General features: G+C 53.7%; 1 protein-coding gene across 1 annotated transcript; it reads right to left on the bottom strand.

Annotated features, from left to right (window-relative positions):
• Positions 1 to 2837: 2837 nt before the first annotated feature.
• On the bottom strand, positions 2838 to 8765 carry CD180 (CD180 molecule). Its single transcript, XM_038765820.1, has 3 exons — positions 8666 to 8765; positions 6236 to 6405; positions 2838 to 4761 (listed from the first exon to the last, which is right to left on the bottom strand). The coding sequence occupies exons 1-3, from the start codon at positions 8750 to 8752 to the stop codon at positions 3021 to 3023; spliced, it is 1998 nt and encodes a 665-aa protein (XP_038621748.1). The 5' UTR covers positions 8753 to 8765; the 3' UTR covers positions 2838 to 3020.
• Between the last annotated feature and the right edge of the window lie 8959 nt (positions 8766 to 17724).

Raw genomic sequence — 17724 nt, 5'->3', positions numbered from 1 at the left:
CCAGGACTGGAATCGGGGAGCTGTGGGATCCCGGAGGCCATCACGGTGAGTCCCCCCGCATCCGGGTGGAACCCGTCCGCATCGCTCCGGGGCCAAGGATAGGAGCTCTGCTGTCTCCCAGGATGCAGTGGAGTTGCGGTGTCCCACTACGTTGTCGTTCCCGCTCCGCAGCATCCCCTGGCCTGGAATGCCAGCTCTCTTCCTCCCTTCAAAGCCCTACTGAGAGCTCACCTCCTCCAGGAGATCTTCACAGACTGAGCCCCCTTTTTCCACTCCTCCTCCCCGTCACCCCCACCCTACCTCCTTAATAATGATGGCATTTATTAAGCGCTTACTATGTGCAAAGCACTGTTCTAAGCGCTGGGGGGTACAAGGCGATCAGGTTGTCCCACGGGGGGCTCACAGTCTTCATCTCCATTTTACAGATGAGGTCACTGAGGCCCAGAGAAGTTAAGTGACTTGCCCAAAGTCACACAGCTAAGTGGTGGAGCCAGGATTTGAACCCACGACCTCTGACTCCAAAGCCCGGGCTCTTTCCACCGAGCCACACTGCTTCTCCTCCTTCCCCTCCCCACAGCACCTGTATATATGTTTGTACAGATTTAGTACTCTATTGATTTTACTTGTGCATATTTACTACTATATTTTATAAATGATGTGCATTTAGCTATAATTCTGTTTATTCTGACGGTTTTGACACCTGTCTACATGTTTTGTTGTCTGTCTCCTTCTTCTAGGCTGTGAGCCCGCTGTTGGGTAGGGACCGTCTCTATATGTGGCCGACTTGTACTTCCCAAGCGCTTAGTCCAGTGCTCCGCACTCAGTAAGCGCTCAATAAATACGATTGAATGAATGAATGAATCCACGACAGTGCCCAGACGCTAAGGCTGGAAGCGGGCAAGCCCGATGGGAGGCATCACGACTGCGTGAGGTGGTGGCCCGGGGCCCCAGGAGCGGCTCCTTCTCCTTCCTGCCATCACGCAGGTTGAATTTAGACATCCCAGAGTCCATGGAACCGGGATCAGTCACGCTCCAGGGACCAGAGGCCCTGCTTACCTCTGGAAAGTTGGAGGAAGAGGGAGAAGAGGGCATCCGATCCGCAGGAAGCCCCTGTGCAGGACACGTCGGCCTTCCCAGGTTGAGGTAAACCAGACTCCGGGGTGGAGCAATGGTCTCTGAGACGTCTTCCAGGCTCTCTGCTGGGATGGTTCCACTCGACCTCTGACCCTTCTGTCACAGTTGGGACTGTGCCCAGGTAAGGGGGGAGACCCCGGAATTCCGGAAGGGTTTGTCATCCGGCCGATCTCAGGATCCGGCCGGAGATCTGAGACCGTGGCCTCACCTTGCGGGGAATTCAGTACCACCAGGGCCTTTCCCACTCCTCACGCCGCTCACAGACAAATCAGCCGGCTAACGAACGGGTGAGTTAGGGTGTTTATTGAGTGTTTTCACTGTGCTAAGCGCTAGGGTCGGTGCCAGATGATCGGATTGGACATTCGTGGTCTCAGAGTGTTGGAGGGAATCTTTTCCTCCATCTCATGAAGGAGGAAACCGAGGCCTGGAGGGGTGAAGTGACTTGCGCAGGGTCACACAGCAGAACTCAGGTCCTCTTACTCCCAAGTTTGTGCTCCTCCCCCGGATCAGACTCTATCCCTCCCGTTTCCATCCCATCCCAGCGGAGCATCCATCCCGGCCCCATCCGGCATGGGCTGGAAAGGAGGTGGTCTGCTCCCTTACTGGGGCCGCCCAGTGCTCATTCCCTCCCGTCCACCCACCCGCCGGGCCCCAGAGGCCGCTCTGTGAGATCATTCGTTCATTCAATCGTATTTATTGAGCACTTACTGTGTGCAGAGCACTGTACTAAGCGCTTGGAAAGTACAATTCGGCAACAGATCAGGCTGCGGGTACCTGAATCCTTGGTCAAAGCTGGCCTCAGTGACCTGCGGCAGTCTATAGAGATGGGTCTGCTCCCCGGGGGGCTGAACTCATTGGGCTGGGGCATTGTACTTTCCAAGCGCTTAGTACAGTGCTCTGCACGCAGCAAGCGCTCAATAAATACGATTGAATGAATGAACGATTGAATGAATGAATGTGGGGATGGTGCAGGTCCTGGATGTGGGAACCGGGGTCACTCGGTCGAGAAGCCGCGTGGCTTAGTGGAAAGAGCATGGGCTTGGGAATCAGAGGACGTGGGTACTAATCCCGGGTCTGCCACTTGTCTGCTGTGTGCACCTGGGCAAGTCACTTTACTTCTCTGTGCCTCAGATTCCTCATCTGTAGAATGGGGATTAAGACTGTGAGCTCCACATGGGACAACCCGATTACCTTGTAATAATAATAATGATGGCATTTATTAAGCGCTTACTATGTGCCAAGCACTGTTCTAAGCGCTGGGGAGGTTACAAGGTGATCAGGTTGTCCCACGGGGGGCTCACAGTCTTCATCCCCATTTTGACAGATGAGGGAAGTTAAGTGACTTGCCCAAAGTCACACAGCTGACTCTGAGCTCACTCTTCTAGACTGTGAGCCCGCTCTTCTAGACTGTGAGCCCGCTGTTGGGTAGGGACCATCACTAGATGTTGCCAACTTGTACCTCCCAAGCGCTTAGTACAGTGCTCTGCTCACAGTAAGCGCTCAATAAATACATTTGAATGAATCCCCATTTTCCAGATGAGGGAACTGAGGCACAGGTAAGTGAAGTGACTTGCCCAAAGTCGCACAGCTGACAATTGGCAGAGCCGGGGTTTGAACCCACGACCTCTGACTCCAAAGCCCGGGCTCTTTCCACTGAGCCACGCTGCTTCCTACCTCAGCGTTTAGAACAGTGCTTGGCACATAGTAAAGCGCTTAACAAATACTATCATTATTAGTAGGACCGGATTGAGCGCTGCGGAGCCAGGACCGCGGCCCCCGCCCCCGGGGATCTGCCGGTGGGGGGGACCGACAGCCTCCCAGCGGGGCCTAGTGGGAGGCGTCCAGTCCACCGTGCCGCCCCCCGTCCCATCCCCACGGGCCTGGGCTCAGAGGTTCTGGTACCGGCTGATGGCGAGACGGCGTGCGCCCAGGGCTCCGGCCGTGGCCCCGGCTAGTACCAATAGCACGAGGAGGGCGACGCCGCCCTCGGACAGCCCGCAGGCCGGGATGACATCCGCCACCAGGACGCCCGCCAGGGCCGGGGGGCCGCCGCACGTCGTCGCCCCGCGGTCCCGGGTCTTCCCCGGCTTCTCCCGGAACCAGGCCAGGAAGCGGGCGTTGGCGCAGGAGCAGTCGAGGGGGTTGCGGGCCAGGCGGACGTCGCTCTGGGCGGCCAGGGCGGACAGCAGGCCGGGCGGCACCAGGCGCAGCCGGTTGGCCGCCAGATCCAGGCTCAGGCCCCGCAGGGCCCGCAGTCCGTCGGCGCCGGTCAGCCGATTCCCGCTCAGGTCCAGGCGGCGAAGGGCCTTGAGGGCGGCTAAGGCGGGACCAGGGATTGCCTCCAGGCCGCAGGCCGCCAGGGCCAGCTCCTCCAGGGCGGTGGTGGAGCCCAGCAGGCCGGCCAGAGCCCCACCGTCCGCCGGGAACGGGTTCCCGCTCAGGTCCAGGCGGCGGAGGTCGGACAGGCCGGCCAGCAGGTCAGGGTGGGCGGCGTCCAGGCCGCAGCGGGAGAGGTTGAGGTCCTGCAGCAAGGTTAGGCCGTGGAACGGGCCCGGCGGGGCGGCGGCGGCCAGGCCCAGCGGAGTCCCCGCCAAGTCCAGCCGCTCCAGCCGAGGGCAGTCCCGGAAGGCTCTGTCCACGAGCTCCAGCCGCCGGTTGTGGCCCAGGGCGAGCCGGCGCAGGCTGCCCAGGCCCTGCAGCTGCGGGTGGCAGCAGGCGGGCGCGGCGATCTGGCTGCGGCTCAGGTCCAGTCGTTCGAGGCCGCTCAGCGGGGCCAGGCAACCCGGGCCCAGCTCCAGCGGCACCTCGTTGCCGCGCAGGGCCAGCCCGGCCAGGGCGGGGAAGCCGGCCCAGCCGGGGTCGGCTAGGTGGCGGAAGGCGTTGCGGCCCAGCGCCAGCTCCCGGAGGGCGGGCAGGGGTCCCAGGCCGGCCGGCAGGGCCCGAAGGTGCGTGTGGCTCAGGTCCAGGCCTTTGAGCCGGGCGAGGCAGGAAGAGGCGATGGCGGGAAGGGGCTCGGGCAGGCGCCGGCCCTGGAGGCTGAGGGCGTCCACCGCGACGTCGCACAGGCCCTGGAGCGCCGCGGGGGTCAGCGGCGGGGGCAGCCCCACCGGGGCGTCCTCAAAGACGCCCAGCCAGAGGGCGCGGGCAGCGGACCCTCGCAGCCCCGCCAGCAGCGGCCCCAGGTCTCCGACACCTCCCAGGTTCAGGCTGGCAAAGGCGGTGACGTTGAAGGCGCCGGGCTCGGCGGACGCCAGGGGGTTCGCCTGCAAGAGGAGGCTGAGGTTGGTGGCCGCGGCCAGCCCGGACAGGTCCCCGGCGGCCACGTGGCGGACGGCGTTGGCCCCCAGGTCCAGCGTGCGGAGGGAGCGGGACGGGAAGGCCGGCGGGAGGCGCAGGGAGGAGATGGCGTTGCCTCCGAGCAGGAGGGTCTCCAGGCCCTGCAGGTGGGCCAGGGGGACGAAGGACAGGTCCGTGATGCCCGTCTGGGCCAGGCCCAGCCGGGTCAGGAGCCGCGGGCCGGCGAACGCCCGCTCGGCCAGGAAGATCAGCGGGTTGCCCGTCAGCACCAGGGAGCCCAGCCGGACGTTGGGTTCGAAGGCGTCCTCGTGGACCCAGTTCACCTGGCACCTGGCGGGCGACGGGGAGGCAAACGGGAGCCAATCAGCGAGGAACCCTTTTGGCCCCGACCGATGCCCACGGCACCCAGCCGTGACCACGGTGACGGACCACATCATTGTCGGGGGGCCGGTGGCCCCCCTTTCTTACTCTCCCTCCCTTCAAAGCCTTATCGAAGGCCCACCTCCTCCAAGAGGCCTTCCCTGACTAAGCCCTCCTTTCCCCTTCTCCCCCTCCCTTCTGCGTCTCCCTGACTTGCTCTCTCTATTCATCAAGCAGCATGGCTCAGTGGAAAGAGCCCGGGCTTGGGAGTCAGACTGCTGTGTGACCTTGGGCAGGTCACTTAACTTCTCTGAGCCTCAGTTCCCTCATCTGTAAAATGGGGATTAAGATTATGAGCCCCACGTGGGGCAACTTGATCACCTTGTATCCCCCCCAGCGCTTAGAGCAGTGCTCTGCACATAGTAAGCGCTTAACAAATGCCATTATTAGTATTATTAGTATTAGTCAGAGGTCATGAGTTCCAATCCCGGCTCCGCCACTCATCAGCTGTGTGACCCTGAGCAATTTAACTTCTCTGCGCCTCAGTTACCTCCTCTGTAAAATGGGCATGAAGACTGTGAGCCCCACGTGGAACAACCTGATCACCTTGTATCCCCCCCAGCCCTTAGAACAGTGCTTCGCACATAGTAAGCGCTTAACAAATGCCATCATCATTATTATTATCACCCCCTCCCACCCCACAGCGCTTATGTCCACATCTCTAATTTATTAGATTATTATTGTTTAAATGATTATTTATTAGATAACTGATTATTATTATTTTTTAGACTGTGAGCCCACTGTTGGGTAGGGACTGTCTCTATGTGTTGCTAACTTGTACTTCCCAAGCGCTTAGTACAGTGCTCTGCACACAGTAAGCGCTCAATAAATACGATTGATTGATTGATTATTTATTTATATTAATACATCTGTCTCCCCTTCTAGACTGTAAGCGCCTTGCGGGCAGGGAATGTCTGTTCATTGTTGTAGTGTACTCTCCCAAGTGCTCTAAGCGCTCAATAAATACGATTGAATGACCCCTGCCACCCCCCGACACCTTCTAGACTGCGAGCCCACTGTTGGGTAGGGACCGTCTCTATATGTTGCCAACCTGTACTTCCCAAGCGCTTAGTACAGTGCTCTGCACACAGTAAGCACTCCTCCAGGAGGCCATCCCAGACTGAGCCCCTTCCTTCCTCTCCCCCTCGTCCCCCTCTCCATCCCCCCATCTTACCTCCTTCCCTTCCCCACAGCACCTGTATATATGTATATATGGTTGTACATATTTATTACTCTATTTATTTATTTTATTTGATTGATTATTTGATTGATTGATTGATTGAATAAATACGATTGAATGAATCTCTGCCCCGGTCCCTTCCCAAGGGGATGGGGAGGAGGAAGACCCGTCTTGGTCAGCAGGGCAGGGGAGGAGAGGGATCACCTGCTAAGGTCCAGGTGCTCGAGGCTGGTCAGCCGGCCGAACATGTGCCTCTTGAGGGTGGGCAGGATGTTGAAGCTGAAGTCGAGAGTTGTGGCGGAGGCCGGCAGGCTGTCCGGGACGGCCCGCAGGCCCCGGGCCTCACACGTATAAGCCCCGCTGGCCTCTGGTACCTGCCGGAACAAGGAACGTCCCTTCAGTTCTCACTGCATTATGAGGGGAGCGCTGTACTGGCCGCCTTCCCTAGGTACGGCTCCACTATTATCATTCTCAAGTGCCGTCGAGTCGTTTCCCATATATTTTCTCCAGAACGTCCCGTCTTCTGCCGTAATCCGTAACCTTTCTAACGGTTCTTCCGTCATCTCTGTGATGGTCTCTACCCATCTAGCTGCCAGTCTGCCTCTGCATGTCTTCCCTGGACTTTACTTTGCGTTAGCGTCTTCCCTGGAGAATTAATTGTCCTGAGGATGTGTCCAAAATGCTAATCTGTAGAGTCATTTGGCCTTCCCGAGACCACTGTGACTTAATTTGCTCCAAAATCCTTTGGTTTGGTTTGTGGGCAGTCCACGTTATTCACAAAATACCTTATCTAACACCGCATTTCAAAAGAAGTGATGCTTTTTCTATCCTGTTTTCTCACTGTCCGGCTTTCGGATGATGATGATGGTATTTGTTAAGCGCTTACTATGTGCCAGGCACTGTTCTAAGTTCCGGAGGAGGGGGGGATACAAGGTGTTCAGGTTGTCTCAAATGGGGCTCAGTCTTAATGCCCATTTTCCAGATGAGGTAACAGGCCCAAAGAAGTGAAGTGACTTGCCCACAGCAGACAAGTGGCGAGGTCGGGATTAGAACCCATGACCTCTGATTCCCAGGCCCGGGCTCTTTCCACGAGCCATGCCGCTTCTCTAATACGTTGTCCATACACTGTCACTGGAAACACCATAGAAGGGCACCATATTGGCTGCTTATTTTATGCGGGGCACTGTACTGCATACTTATTCTGTGCAGAGTCCTCTACTGGGCACCTTCTCTCTACAGGATGCTGTACTGGATGCCTTTTCTGTGTAGGATGCTGTACTGGGCACCCTCCCTGTGCAGGATCCCGGCCGAGGAGGATCTCACTTGGGTGACGGTCCCGGGCTGCCTCGGCTCATCCCGCCCTCCTCCGGCCCTGGCCATCGGGCCCACATTTCCCAGCACATTTTGGGGAGAGCAAGTCCCAAACCCTTCCCCGTCCTAGACCCTCTTCCCCAATCCCAAGACATAGGTGGTGACAGAATAGATTCAGCTCCCACTCTGTGCCGAAGGTTGTGCTCGGCACTGACGTCGCTACAAATGATCGGATTGGGCTCAGTTCCTGCCTCACGAGGTGTTCACCATCTAGAAGGAGAAGCGGTGTGGCTTAGTGGAAAGAGCGCGGAGCTCGGGAGTCAGAGGACATGGGTTCTAATCCCCGCTCCGCCACTTCTCTGTGTGACCTTGGTCAATCCACTTCACTTCTCTGGGCCTCAGTTAACTCATCTGTAAAATGGGTATTAAGACTGTGAGCCCCACGTGGGACAACCTGATTACCTTGTATCTACCCCAGCTCAGCATGGCTCAGTGGAAAGAGCACGGGCTTGGGAGTCAGAGGTTATGGGTTCTAATCCCGGCTCTGTCACTTATCGCTGTGCGACTTTGGGCAAGTCACTTAACTGGAAAATGGGGATTAAGACTGTTAGCCCCAGGTGGGACAACCTGATTACTTTATATCTCCCCCAGCACTTAGAACAGTGCTTGGCACATAGTAAGCGCTTAACAAATACCAAATTTATTATTATTATTATATAGTAAGCACTTAATACTATCATTATTATTATGTTATTCATTCATTCATTCAGTCGTATTTATTGAGCACTTACTGTGTGCAGAGAGCTATACTAAGCACTTAGGAAGCACAAGTTGGCAACATATAGAGACGGTCCCTACCCAACAATGGGCTCACAGTCTAGAAGGGGGAGAGAAGATCAGGGATCTCATCCCTTTCTTACAGATGAGAAAACCGAGGCCCAGAGAGAAGCAGTGACTCGCTCAATGTCACTCAGCAGGCCAGAGGCAGAGCTGGAACTGGAATGAGACTCCCCATCCCCGCTCTCCCCACTTCTAGACTGTGAGCCTGTGTGGGCAGGGATTGGCTCTATATGTTGCCAATTTGTACTTCCCAAGCGCTTAGTACAGTGCTCTGCACATAGTAAGCGCTCAATAAATGATTGATTGATTGATTGATTGATTGTCTCCATTTGCGGCTGAATTATACTTCTTTAAGTGCTCACTACAGTGCTCTGTACACAGTAAGCGCTCAGTAAATACGGTTGAATGAATGAAGGAACAACTCCTCCCTCCCGCACCGTCCCTTCCCAGGTTCTCGCCTCCCGAGGGATGGTTTGGACTCACCTCAGCGCACGGCCTTTCCCCGCTGGCCAAGATGGGCCCGGCCAGGACCAGCCCGACGAGGGCCAGCCCAGCCGCCCAGAGAGCCATCGCGGGCCCGGCCGGCCTCGCTCTGCCCGTCGGTCTGTGTCCAGCGCTGGCCCCCAGTCCTCCCCGCGAGGAGCCCGGGATGGAGGACTGGCAGCGGCGAGGTGGCCCAGCCGGGCAGCTCGAAAGAGGAAGTCCCCGGGGCCCCAGGAGGCCTTGATTTACATCCGGGAAGGGGGAGCGTTGTTCACACGTGCAGGCAGCTGGGGTGGGACGCAGCTGGTCCCCCTGGGTCTCTCTAACCGGTGCCTGGGCCGTGACATGGGGTGGGAGTCCTGGGGATCTGGGTGGAATGCTTCCCCACGCACCATCCTTCAGACTGTGAGCCCACTGTTGGGTAGGGACTGTCTCTATATGTTGCCAATTTGTACTTCCCAAGCGCTTAGTACAGTGCTCTGCACACAGTAGTAAGCGCTCAATAAATACGATTGATGATGATCATTGTTCCAGTGGTAGGGAGCAAAGAGGGGGTGATCGAAGGCAACCGAGGTTGGCGGGCCTGGTCCATCCATCCATCAATCAATCAATCAATCGTATTTATTGAGCGCGTACGGTGTGCAGAGCACTGTACTAAGCACTTGGGAAGTCCAAGTTGGCAGCATGTAGAGACAGTCCCTACCCAACAGTGGGCTCACAGTCTAAAGGGGCGAGACAGAGAACAAAACCAAACATATTAACAAAATAAAATAAATAGAATAGATATGTACAAGTAAAATGAATAAATAAATAGAGTAATAAATATGTACATACATATATACAGGTGCTGTGGGGAAGAGAAGGAGGTAAGATGGGGATGGAGAGGGGGACGAGGGGGAGAGGAAGGAAGGGGTATTTATTGAGCACTTTCCGGGTGTAGAGCCCTAGACTGAGCTCTTGGGAGCTCAGTCTTCTAGACTGTGAGCCCACTGTTGGGTAGGGACCGTCTCTATACGTTGCCAACTTGTACTTCCCAAGCGCTTAGTACAGTGCTCCGCACACAGTAAGCGCTCAATAAATACGATTGATTGATTGACGGATTGGGAGGAGACAGTAGAGTCAGCACAGAGGCAGCGTGACCCAGTGGAAAGACACCAGGCTTGGGAGTAAGAGGACGTGGGTTCTCATCCTGGCTCCGCCACTTGTCTGCTGTGTGACTTCGGGCAAGTCACTTAACTTCTCGGTGCCTCAGTTACCTCATCTGCAAAATGGGGATTAAGACTGTGAGCCCCACGTGGGACAACCTGATAACCTTGTATCTATCCCAGCCCTCAGAACAGTGCTTGGCACATAGTAAGTGCTTAACAAATGCCATCATCATCATCAGTGGAAAGAGCTCGGGCTTGGGAGTCAGAGAATGTGGGTTCTAATCCTGGCTCCGCCACTCGTCTGCTTCTCTAGGCCTCAGATACCTCATATAATAATAATAATAATAATAATAATAATAATGGCATTTATTAAGCGCTTACTATATGCAAAGCACTGTTCTAAGTGCTGGGGAGGTTACAAGGTGATTAGGTTGACCCACGCCGGGGCTCACAGTCTTCATCCCCATTTTGCAGATGAGGGAACTGAAAGTAAAATGGGTATGAAGACTGTGAGCCCCACGTGGGACAACCTGATTACCTTGTGTCAACTCCAGCACTTGGAAAAGTGCTCGGCACATAGTAAGCGCTCAACAAATACCATCATTATTATTAGTAATAGTAGACGGGAGGGAGGAGTTGTTCCTTCATTCATTCAATTGTATTTACTGAGCGCTTACTGTGTGCAGAGCACTGTAGTGAGCACTTAGGAAGTATAATTCAGCCGCAAATGGAGCCAATCCCTGCCCACACGGGCTCACAGTCTAGAAGTGGGGAGAGAGGGGATGGGGAGTCTCATTCCAGTTCCAGCTCTGCCTCTGGCCTGCTGAGTGACATTGAGTGAGTCACTGCTTCTCTTTGGGCCTCGGTTTTCTCATCTGTAAAAAGGGGATGAGATCCCTGATCTTCTCTCCCCCTTCTAGACTGTGAGCCCATTGTTGGGTAGGGACCGTCTCTATATGTTGCCAACTTGTGCTACCTAAGTGCTAAGTATAGCTCTTTGCACACAGTAAGTGCTCAAAAAATACGACAATGAATGAATAACATAATAATAATGATAGTATTTATTAAGCGCTTACTATATGATAATAATAATAAATTTGGTATTTGTTAAGCGCTTACTATGTGCCAAGCACTGTTCTAAGCGCTGGGGGAGATATAAAGTAATCTTACAGTTTGCTTTGCGCAGAGCACTGTGCTGAGCACTTGGGTGAGTACTGTGGAGTAGGCAGTTGGGATCCCTGCCCTCAGAGAGCTGACAGTCTTGGAAGCCCTGGTGCTGAAGAGCCACCCCTCTGCTGCTTTCCGCAGTCACTGCTGTCTACCAGGTGCAGACATCAATCGGTGATATTTATTGAGCACTTATTCTGTGCAGAGCACTTAGAGTACTTAGCAGCACAGAACTCGTGGCTACAGCACAGGCTTGACAGTCAGGAGGTCATGGGTTCTAATCCCGGCTCTGCCATCGTCCGCTGTGTGACCTTGAGCAAGTCACTTCACGTCTCTGGGCCTCGGTTCCCTCATCTGTAAAGTGGGGATTGAGACTGGGAGGCCCACGTGGGACAGGGACTGCGTCCAACCCAATTTGCTTGTGTCCAACCCAGTGCCTGGCACATAGTAAGCGCTTCACACAGTGCTCTGCACGCAGTAAGTGCTCAATAAATACGATGGATTGATTGATTGATTTACAAATACCACTTTATTATCGTTATTGTTATTCGCACCTGTCCCAAGGTGACCCTGGGGTACCCACCATCTCAAGGTCAAATGCTATCTCGTGACCACCCGAGCCAGCAGGTGGAACTCGGAAATAATAATAATAATAATAATAATAATAATAATAATGTTGGCATTTGTTAAGCGCTTACTATGTGCAAAGCACTGTTCTAAGCGCTGGGGGGGATACAAAGTGATCAGGTTGTCCCATGTGGGGTTCACAGTCTTAATCCCCATTTTACAGATGAGGTAACTGAGGCTCAGAGAAGTTAAGTGACTTGCCCAAGGTCACACAGCAGACATGTGGCGGAGCAGGAATTCGAACCCATGACCTCTGACTCCAAACCCCGGGCTCTTTCTGCTGAGCCACGCTGCTTCCCGTGAAATGAGGGCGGGATGCCGACCCCGCGACCAAAACTGCTAGATTGGCGGCCCGAGACGGGAATACGTTGCCAACTTGTGCTCTGCACACAGGAAGTGCTCAATAAATACGATTGATTGATTGATTGAATACAGAAGGTGTCCCTCGCCCCCGTGCCGATCAAATTAGGTGTGGAGGAGGGCAGAGATTGGAATACGATTGATGATGATGATCCCCCCCTTCTTACCTCCTTCCCTTCCCCACAGCACCTGTATATATGTATATATGTTTGTACATATTTATTACTCTATTTTACTTGTACATATCTATTCTATTTATTTTATTTTGTTAGTATGTTCGGTTTTGTTCTCTGTCTCCCCCCTTTTAGACTGTGAGCCCACTGCTGGGTGGGGACTGTCTCTGTATGTTGCCAATTTGTACTTCCCAAGCGCTTAGTACAGTGCTCTGCACATAGTAAGCGCTCAATAAATACGATTGATGATGATGATTCACTGAGGTTGGAAGCTGGAATGACCTAGGATATCTAGTCAGAGGTGGGGACACGTGGCGGGGAAAGGAGAACTTGTCGGGGCCGGAGGAAACAACAGGAAATGGCGGGCGGTGCCTCCTAGACGGAACCGAGAAGGGCCACGGCCGCAGCCGTTGCCCTCCTTGCCCGGGGCTCCGGGGCCAAACCACTCCAACGGCCGACGCCAGACCAGATGGGCATCAGTTGAGTGGCCCGGGGCAGACAGCCCAGGCTTGGGAGTCAGAGGGACCTGGGTTCTAATCCCACAACTCGTCTGCAGTGTGACCTTGGGCTAGTCACTTAATGTCCCCTGCGCCTCGGTTCTCTCATCTGTAAAATGGGGATTGAGGCCGTGAGCCCCATGTGGGACGGGGACTGTGTCCAACCTGATTTGCCTGTATTCCCCCCTGGTGCTAAGTACAATGTCCAGCACGTAGTTAAGAGTTTAACAAATACTGTAATAATAATAATTATTATTCATTCAATCGTATTTATCGAGCGCTTACTGTGTGCAGAGCACGGTATTAAGCGCTTGGGAAGTACAGGCTGGCAACATATAGAGACGGTCCCTACCCAACAGCGGGCTCATGGTCTAGAAGGGGGAGACAGACAACAAAACAAAACATATTAACAAAATAAAATAAATAGAATAAATAGGTACAAGTAAAATAGTAATAAATACATACAAACATATATTCATATATATTCATATATATATATATATACAGGTGAAACACATGGAGAAGCAGTGTGGCTCAGTGGAAAGAGCCCAGGCTTTGGAGTCTGAGGTCATGGGTTCAAATCCCGGTTCTGCCAACTGTCAGCTGTGTGACCTTGGGCAAGTCACTCAACTTCTCTAGTTCCGGCTCTGCCCCCGGCCTGCCACTGGGTGACCTGGGGCAAGTCACTTCCCTTCCCGCCTCTGCCACTTGTCGGCTGTGTGACTTTGGGCAAGTCAGTTCACTTCTCTGGGCCTCAGTTCCCTCATTTGTAAAATGGGGATTAAGACTGTGGGCCCCACGTGGGACAATCTGATCTCCTTGTAACCTCCCCAGCACTTAGAACAGTGCTTTGCACATAGTAAGCGCTTAATAAATGCCATTATTATTATTATTATTATTATTAATAATCCCTGGGCCTCAGTTTCCTAATCTGTAAAATGGGGTCAATGACCTCAGCCTCTCCCTTCCTCCACTGAAGGCTGTGATTGGGAAATTTGGGGTGTCTAAATGCAGGGCATACTGCTCACATCTCTGTGTGAGAATATACTTGATATCTTTACATCTGCATTGTGGCTCAGTGGAAAGAGCCCGGGCTTTGGAGTCAGAGGTCATGGGTTCAAATCCCGGCTCCGCCCACTGTCAGCTGTGTGACTTTGGGCAAGTCACTTCACTTCTCTGGGCCTCGGTTCCCTCATCTGTAAAATGGGGATTGAAGCTGTGAGCCCCCGGTGGGACAAGCTGATCACTTTGTATTCCCCCAGCGCTTAGAACAGTGCTTGGCACATAGTAAGCGCTTAACAAATGCCATCATTATTATTATTATTATATTATCTGCATGCAAAGAAACAGTGTAGCCTAATGGATAGAGCCCGGGCCTGGGTTCTAATTCCGTTCCACCACTTGTCTGCTGTGTAACATTGGGCAAGTCACTTCACTTCTCTGTGCCTCAGTTCCCTCATCTGGAAAATGGGGATTAAGACTGTGAGCCCATTCGGGACAGGGATTGTGTCCAACTAATTTGCTTGTATCAACCCCAGCTAATAATAATAATGATGGTACTCGTTAAGCACTTACTATGTTTCGAGCACTGTTCTAAGCATTGTGCCTGGCACACAGTAAGTGCTTAATAATAATAATGATAATAATAATGGTATTTGTTAAATGCTTACTATGTGCCAGGCATTGTACTAAGCACCAGGATGGATACAAGAAAATCGGGTTGGACACAGTCCCTTGTCCCAAGTGGGGTTCACCATCTCAATCCCCATTTTACAGATGAGGTAACTGAGGCACTGAGATGTTAAGCGACTTGCCCAAGGTCACACAGCAGACAAGTGGCAGAGCTGGGATTAGAATCCATGACCTTTAAGACTGTGAGCCCACTGTAGGGTAGGGACTGTCTCTATATGTCGCCAACTTGTACTTCCCAAGCGCTTAGTACTGTGGTCTGCACACAGTAAGTGCTCAATAAATACGATTGATTGATTGATTGATTGACCTTCTGATTCCCAAGCCTGTGTTCTATCCACTCTACCATGCTGTTTCTCCAACAGATACCATAAAAAAAAAAATACCATGCTGCTTCTCTTAAATATTTTTTTTAAAAAACCTCAAGATTCAGGGATGAGCATGCTCCATGTGCCTTTGTTAATGATGTGCATCTAGCTTTATTTCTATTTATTCTGATGACTTGACACCTGTCCACATGTATTGTTTTGTTGTCTGTCTCCCCCTTCGAGACTTTGAGCCCGTTGTTGGGTAGGGCCCGTCTCTATATGTCGCCGGCTTGTACTTCCCAAGCGCTCAGTACAGTGCTCTGCACACAGTAAGCGCTCAATAAACACGATTGAATGAATGAATGAAATTTAGGGGTGAAAGCCCCAGGCCTTGGATTCAGCCGCTGCTGTGTGTCCTTTGCAAACAACCTCTCTGGGCTTCCTTGCAGGGAGGGCGCAGACTGGGAGCTGGGGAGGAGCAGGGACAAGTTCTGGAATAAAGGAGCAGGAGATGGGGCGGGAAGAGAGGGAGGAAGAGGTTGAGAGAGGAGAGGAGCCCATTTTCGCCCATTTCCCACACGATGGAGCTGGTCAGACGTCTTGCTCCGATCCGGGTCATCATCCAGCTGAAAGGATTTTAGGTCGAAAGGAAATCCGATCTCATCGGAGACTCCCAGAGCAAATATTTTGTTGCGTTGGGCCCCAAGAGCCCCATGTCGGGAGAGCGCAGATTTTATCTTCTTCCAGGAATCTGTGCTGGGAGGGTAGGTATTCCGTGCGAGTTGGGGTCCATGGGAGCACGTCTTTTAAGCTGGAAACGGTTCCTGCTTCCTGCCCGCGGGTCAGACACTAGTTGGTTGGATTGTCAGGTCACTGCTTACTGGAGGCTAAACGCCACTCTAGGGACAAGCAAATCCAACTGGATGCGGTCCCCGTCCCAGATAGTGATGATTATTATTATGGTATTTGTTAAACTCTTAGCTATGTGCCGGACACGGTATTAAGCACTGGGGCGGATACAAGCAAATTGGGTTGGACACAGTCCCTGTCCCAGAGCTCACAGTCTTAATCTCCATTTTACAGATGAGGGAACTGAGGCACCGAGAAGTGAACTGACTTGTCCAAGCTCACACAGCAGGCAAGTGGCAGAGCTGGATCTCGGTTCCCTCATCCAGAGAGGAAGACTGTAAGCCCCATGTGGGACAGGGACTGTGTCCGGCCTGATTACCTTGCATCTACCCCAGCGCTTCGGACAGTGCCTGGTAGTAAACGCTTAACAAATCCCATTGTTTAGAGAAGCAGCGTGGCGCAGTGGAAAGGGCACGGGCTTTGGAGTCAGAGGTCATGGGTTCAAATCCCAGCTCCGCCGATTGTCAGCTGTGTGACTTTGGGCAAGTCACTTCACTTCTCTGGGCCTCAGTTACCTCATCTGGAAAATGGGGATTAAGATTGTGAGCCCCACGTGGGACAACCTGATCACCTTGTATCCCCCCCAGTGCTTAGAACAGTGCTTTGCACATAGTAAGCGCTTAACAAATGCCATCATCATCATCATCATCATCATCATTAAAAGAAAAAAATGGAGGCCCAGAGCAGTTAGGTGACTTGTTCAGGGTCACACAGCATGCCAGAGGCAGGGCTGGGCTGAGAACCCAGATCTCTAGACTGTGAGCCCACTGTTGGGTAGGGACCGTCTCTATATGTTGCCAACTTGTACTTCCCAAGCGCTTAGTACAGTGCTCTGCACACAGTAAGCGCTCAATAAATACGATTGAATGAATGAATGAATCTCTTGGCTCCCACCCCACACTGTTCCTTCTAGGCCCCGCTGTCTCCCTGGCCCGGATAGGGTGAAGCCAAGTAATGTTCAGAGTCGGTGAAGAGGAGGGAAGGGGTGTCCTGTCCTGTCACTTGAGGGAGGGTCTGCGATCTGCAGGAGGGTGTGGAAGGTCTCTGGCACCCATTTTCTCTTTTGGTGAGTTTCATTTCCCCTAAATGGGAGCCAGTAGCCCCAACGGGCTGGGCTCCTTTGGCCCCTGGGGATGTGGCCCATGAGCAGCTGCCCAGCTGCTCTGGCCTGCCTCTGGGTGCAGAGTATCACAGTGGGCACCGCACTGGACACCCACTGTGTGCAAAGAGCTGTACTGGATGCCCTACCACACACCAACACAGCACTGTGCCCCCAGCATCGAGTTTTGTAACAGCATCTGCTCTGTCTTTAAATGATTTTAATCTCCTCCCCCATGCAAAGTTCTTCGCAGGCAGGGAACGTGCTATTTCCTTTGTGGCCCTTTCCCCAGTGCTCTGTCCAATGCCCTGCACCCAGGGGGTGCTCAATAAAAGCGGTCAGTTGGTGGTTGATTGGTTGGTCGGTTGTTTCATCCCCCTGGGCGGGCAGACGGCACCATCTGTTCCCACGCTTCTGAGTCCCCTGACCCTGTTGCTGAAATGTTCCTTGGCATTAGGATTGGGTGTCTTTGCCCGTCCAGAGACCCCCCTCCCCCCAAATCACTAAAATGGCCCCCAAGCACTCCAAACCCCAGAGTGGCCTCCTAAACCACTACAGTGGCTCCCCAGGCACCCCCAAACCACCACAATGGCCCCCCAAGTGACCTTAAACCTCCACAGTGGTCCCCCAGACACCCCCAAACCACCTCAGTGCCCACCCAAACACCCCCAACCCACTGCAATGACCCTCCAGGCACCCCCAAAACTCAGCACGCCCCCAGACACCCCCAATCCACTTCAGTGGTCCTCTAGACACCTCCCAACCACCAAATCACCCCGCGACACCTCCAAACCACCTCAGTAGCCCCCAGATTCTCCCAAACACCAGAGTGCCCCCCCCAGACACCCTCAGACCACCACAGTGGTCCTCCAGAGACCCTGACCAGCCTTCAAAGACCCTGACCAGCCAGCCCATGTGTTCTGCAGACTGGGGAAAGGGCACGGGAACAGGAAATTGAGAGGGGGGGTCCCCACCGCTAAGAATTGGGCCGGGCCCGGGGAGAGACTCTCGCGGTCGCCCGACAGATGAAGGGGTTTCTCTTCCTCCTCCCGGGCGGCCTCGGCCTCCGTGGCCGCGCTCGA

Source organism: Tachyglossus aculeatus, chromosome 23, assembly GCF_015852505.1.
Source record: "Tachyglossus aculeatus isolate mTacAcu1 chromosome 23, mTacAcu1.pri, whole genome shotgun sequence".
Taxonomy (NCBI): domain Eukaryota; kingdom Metazoa; phylum Chordata; class Mammalia; order Monotremata; family Tachyglossidae; genus Tachyglossus; species Tachyglossus aculeatus.
This window is presented reverse-complemented; position numbering and strand designations above follow the sequence as displayed.

Coding starts and splice junctions, on each gene's coding strand:
- CD180 (XM_038765820.1), bottom strand. CDS start 8,752: ATGGCTCTCTGGGCGGCTGGGCTGGCCCTCGTCGGGCTGGTCCTGGCC. Junction 6,406..8,665: donor GGGAAAGGCCGTGCGCTGAG/GTGAGTCCAAAC, acceptor TTGTTCCGGCAG/GTACCAGAGGCCAGCGGGGC. Junction 4,762..6,235: donor GAGCACCTGGACCTTAGCAG/GTGATCCCTCTC, acceptor GTCGCCCGCCAG/GTGCCAGGTGAACTGGGTCC.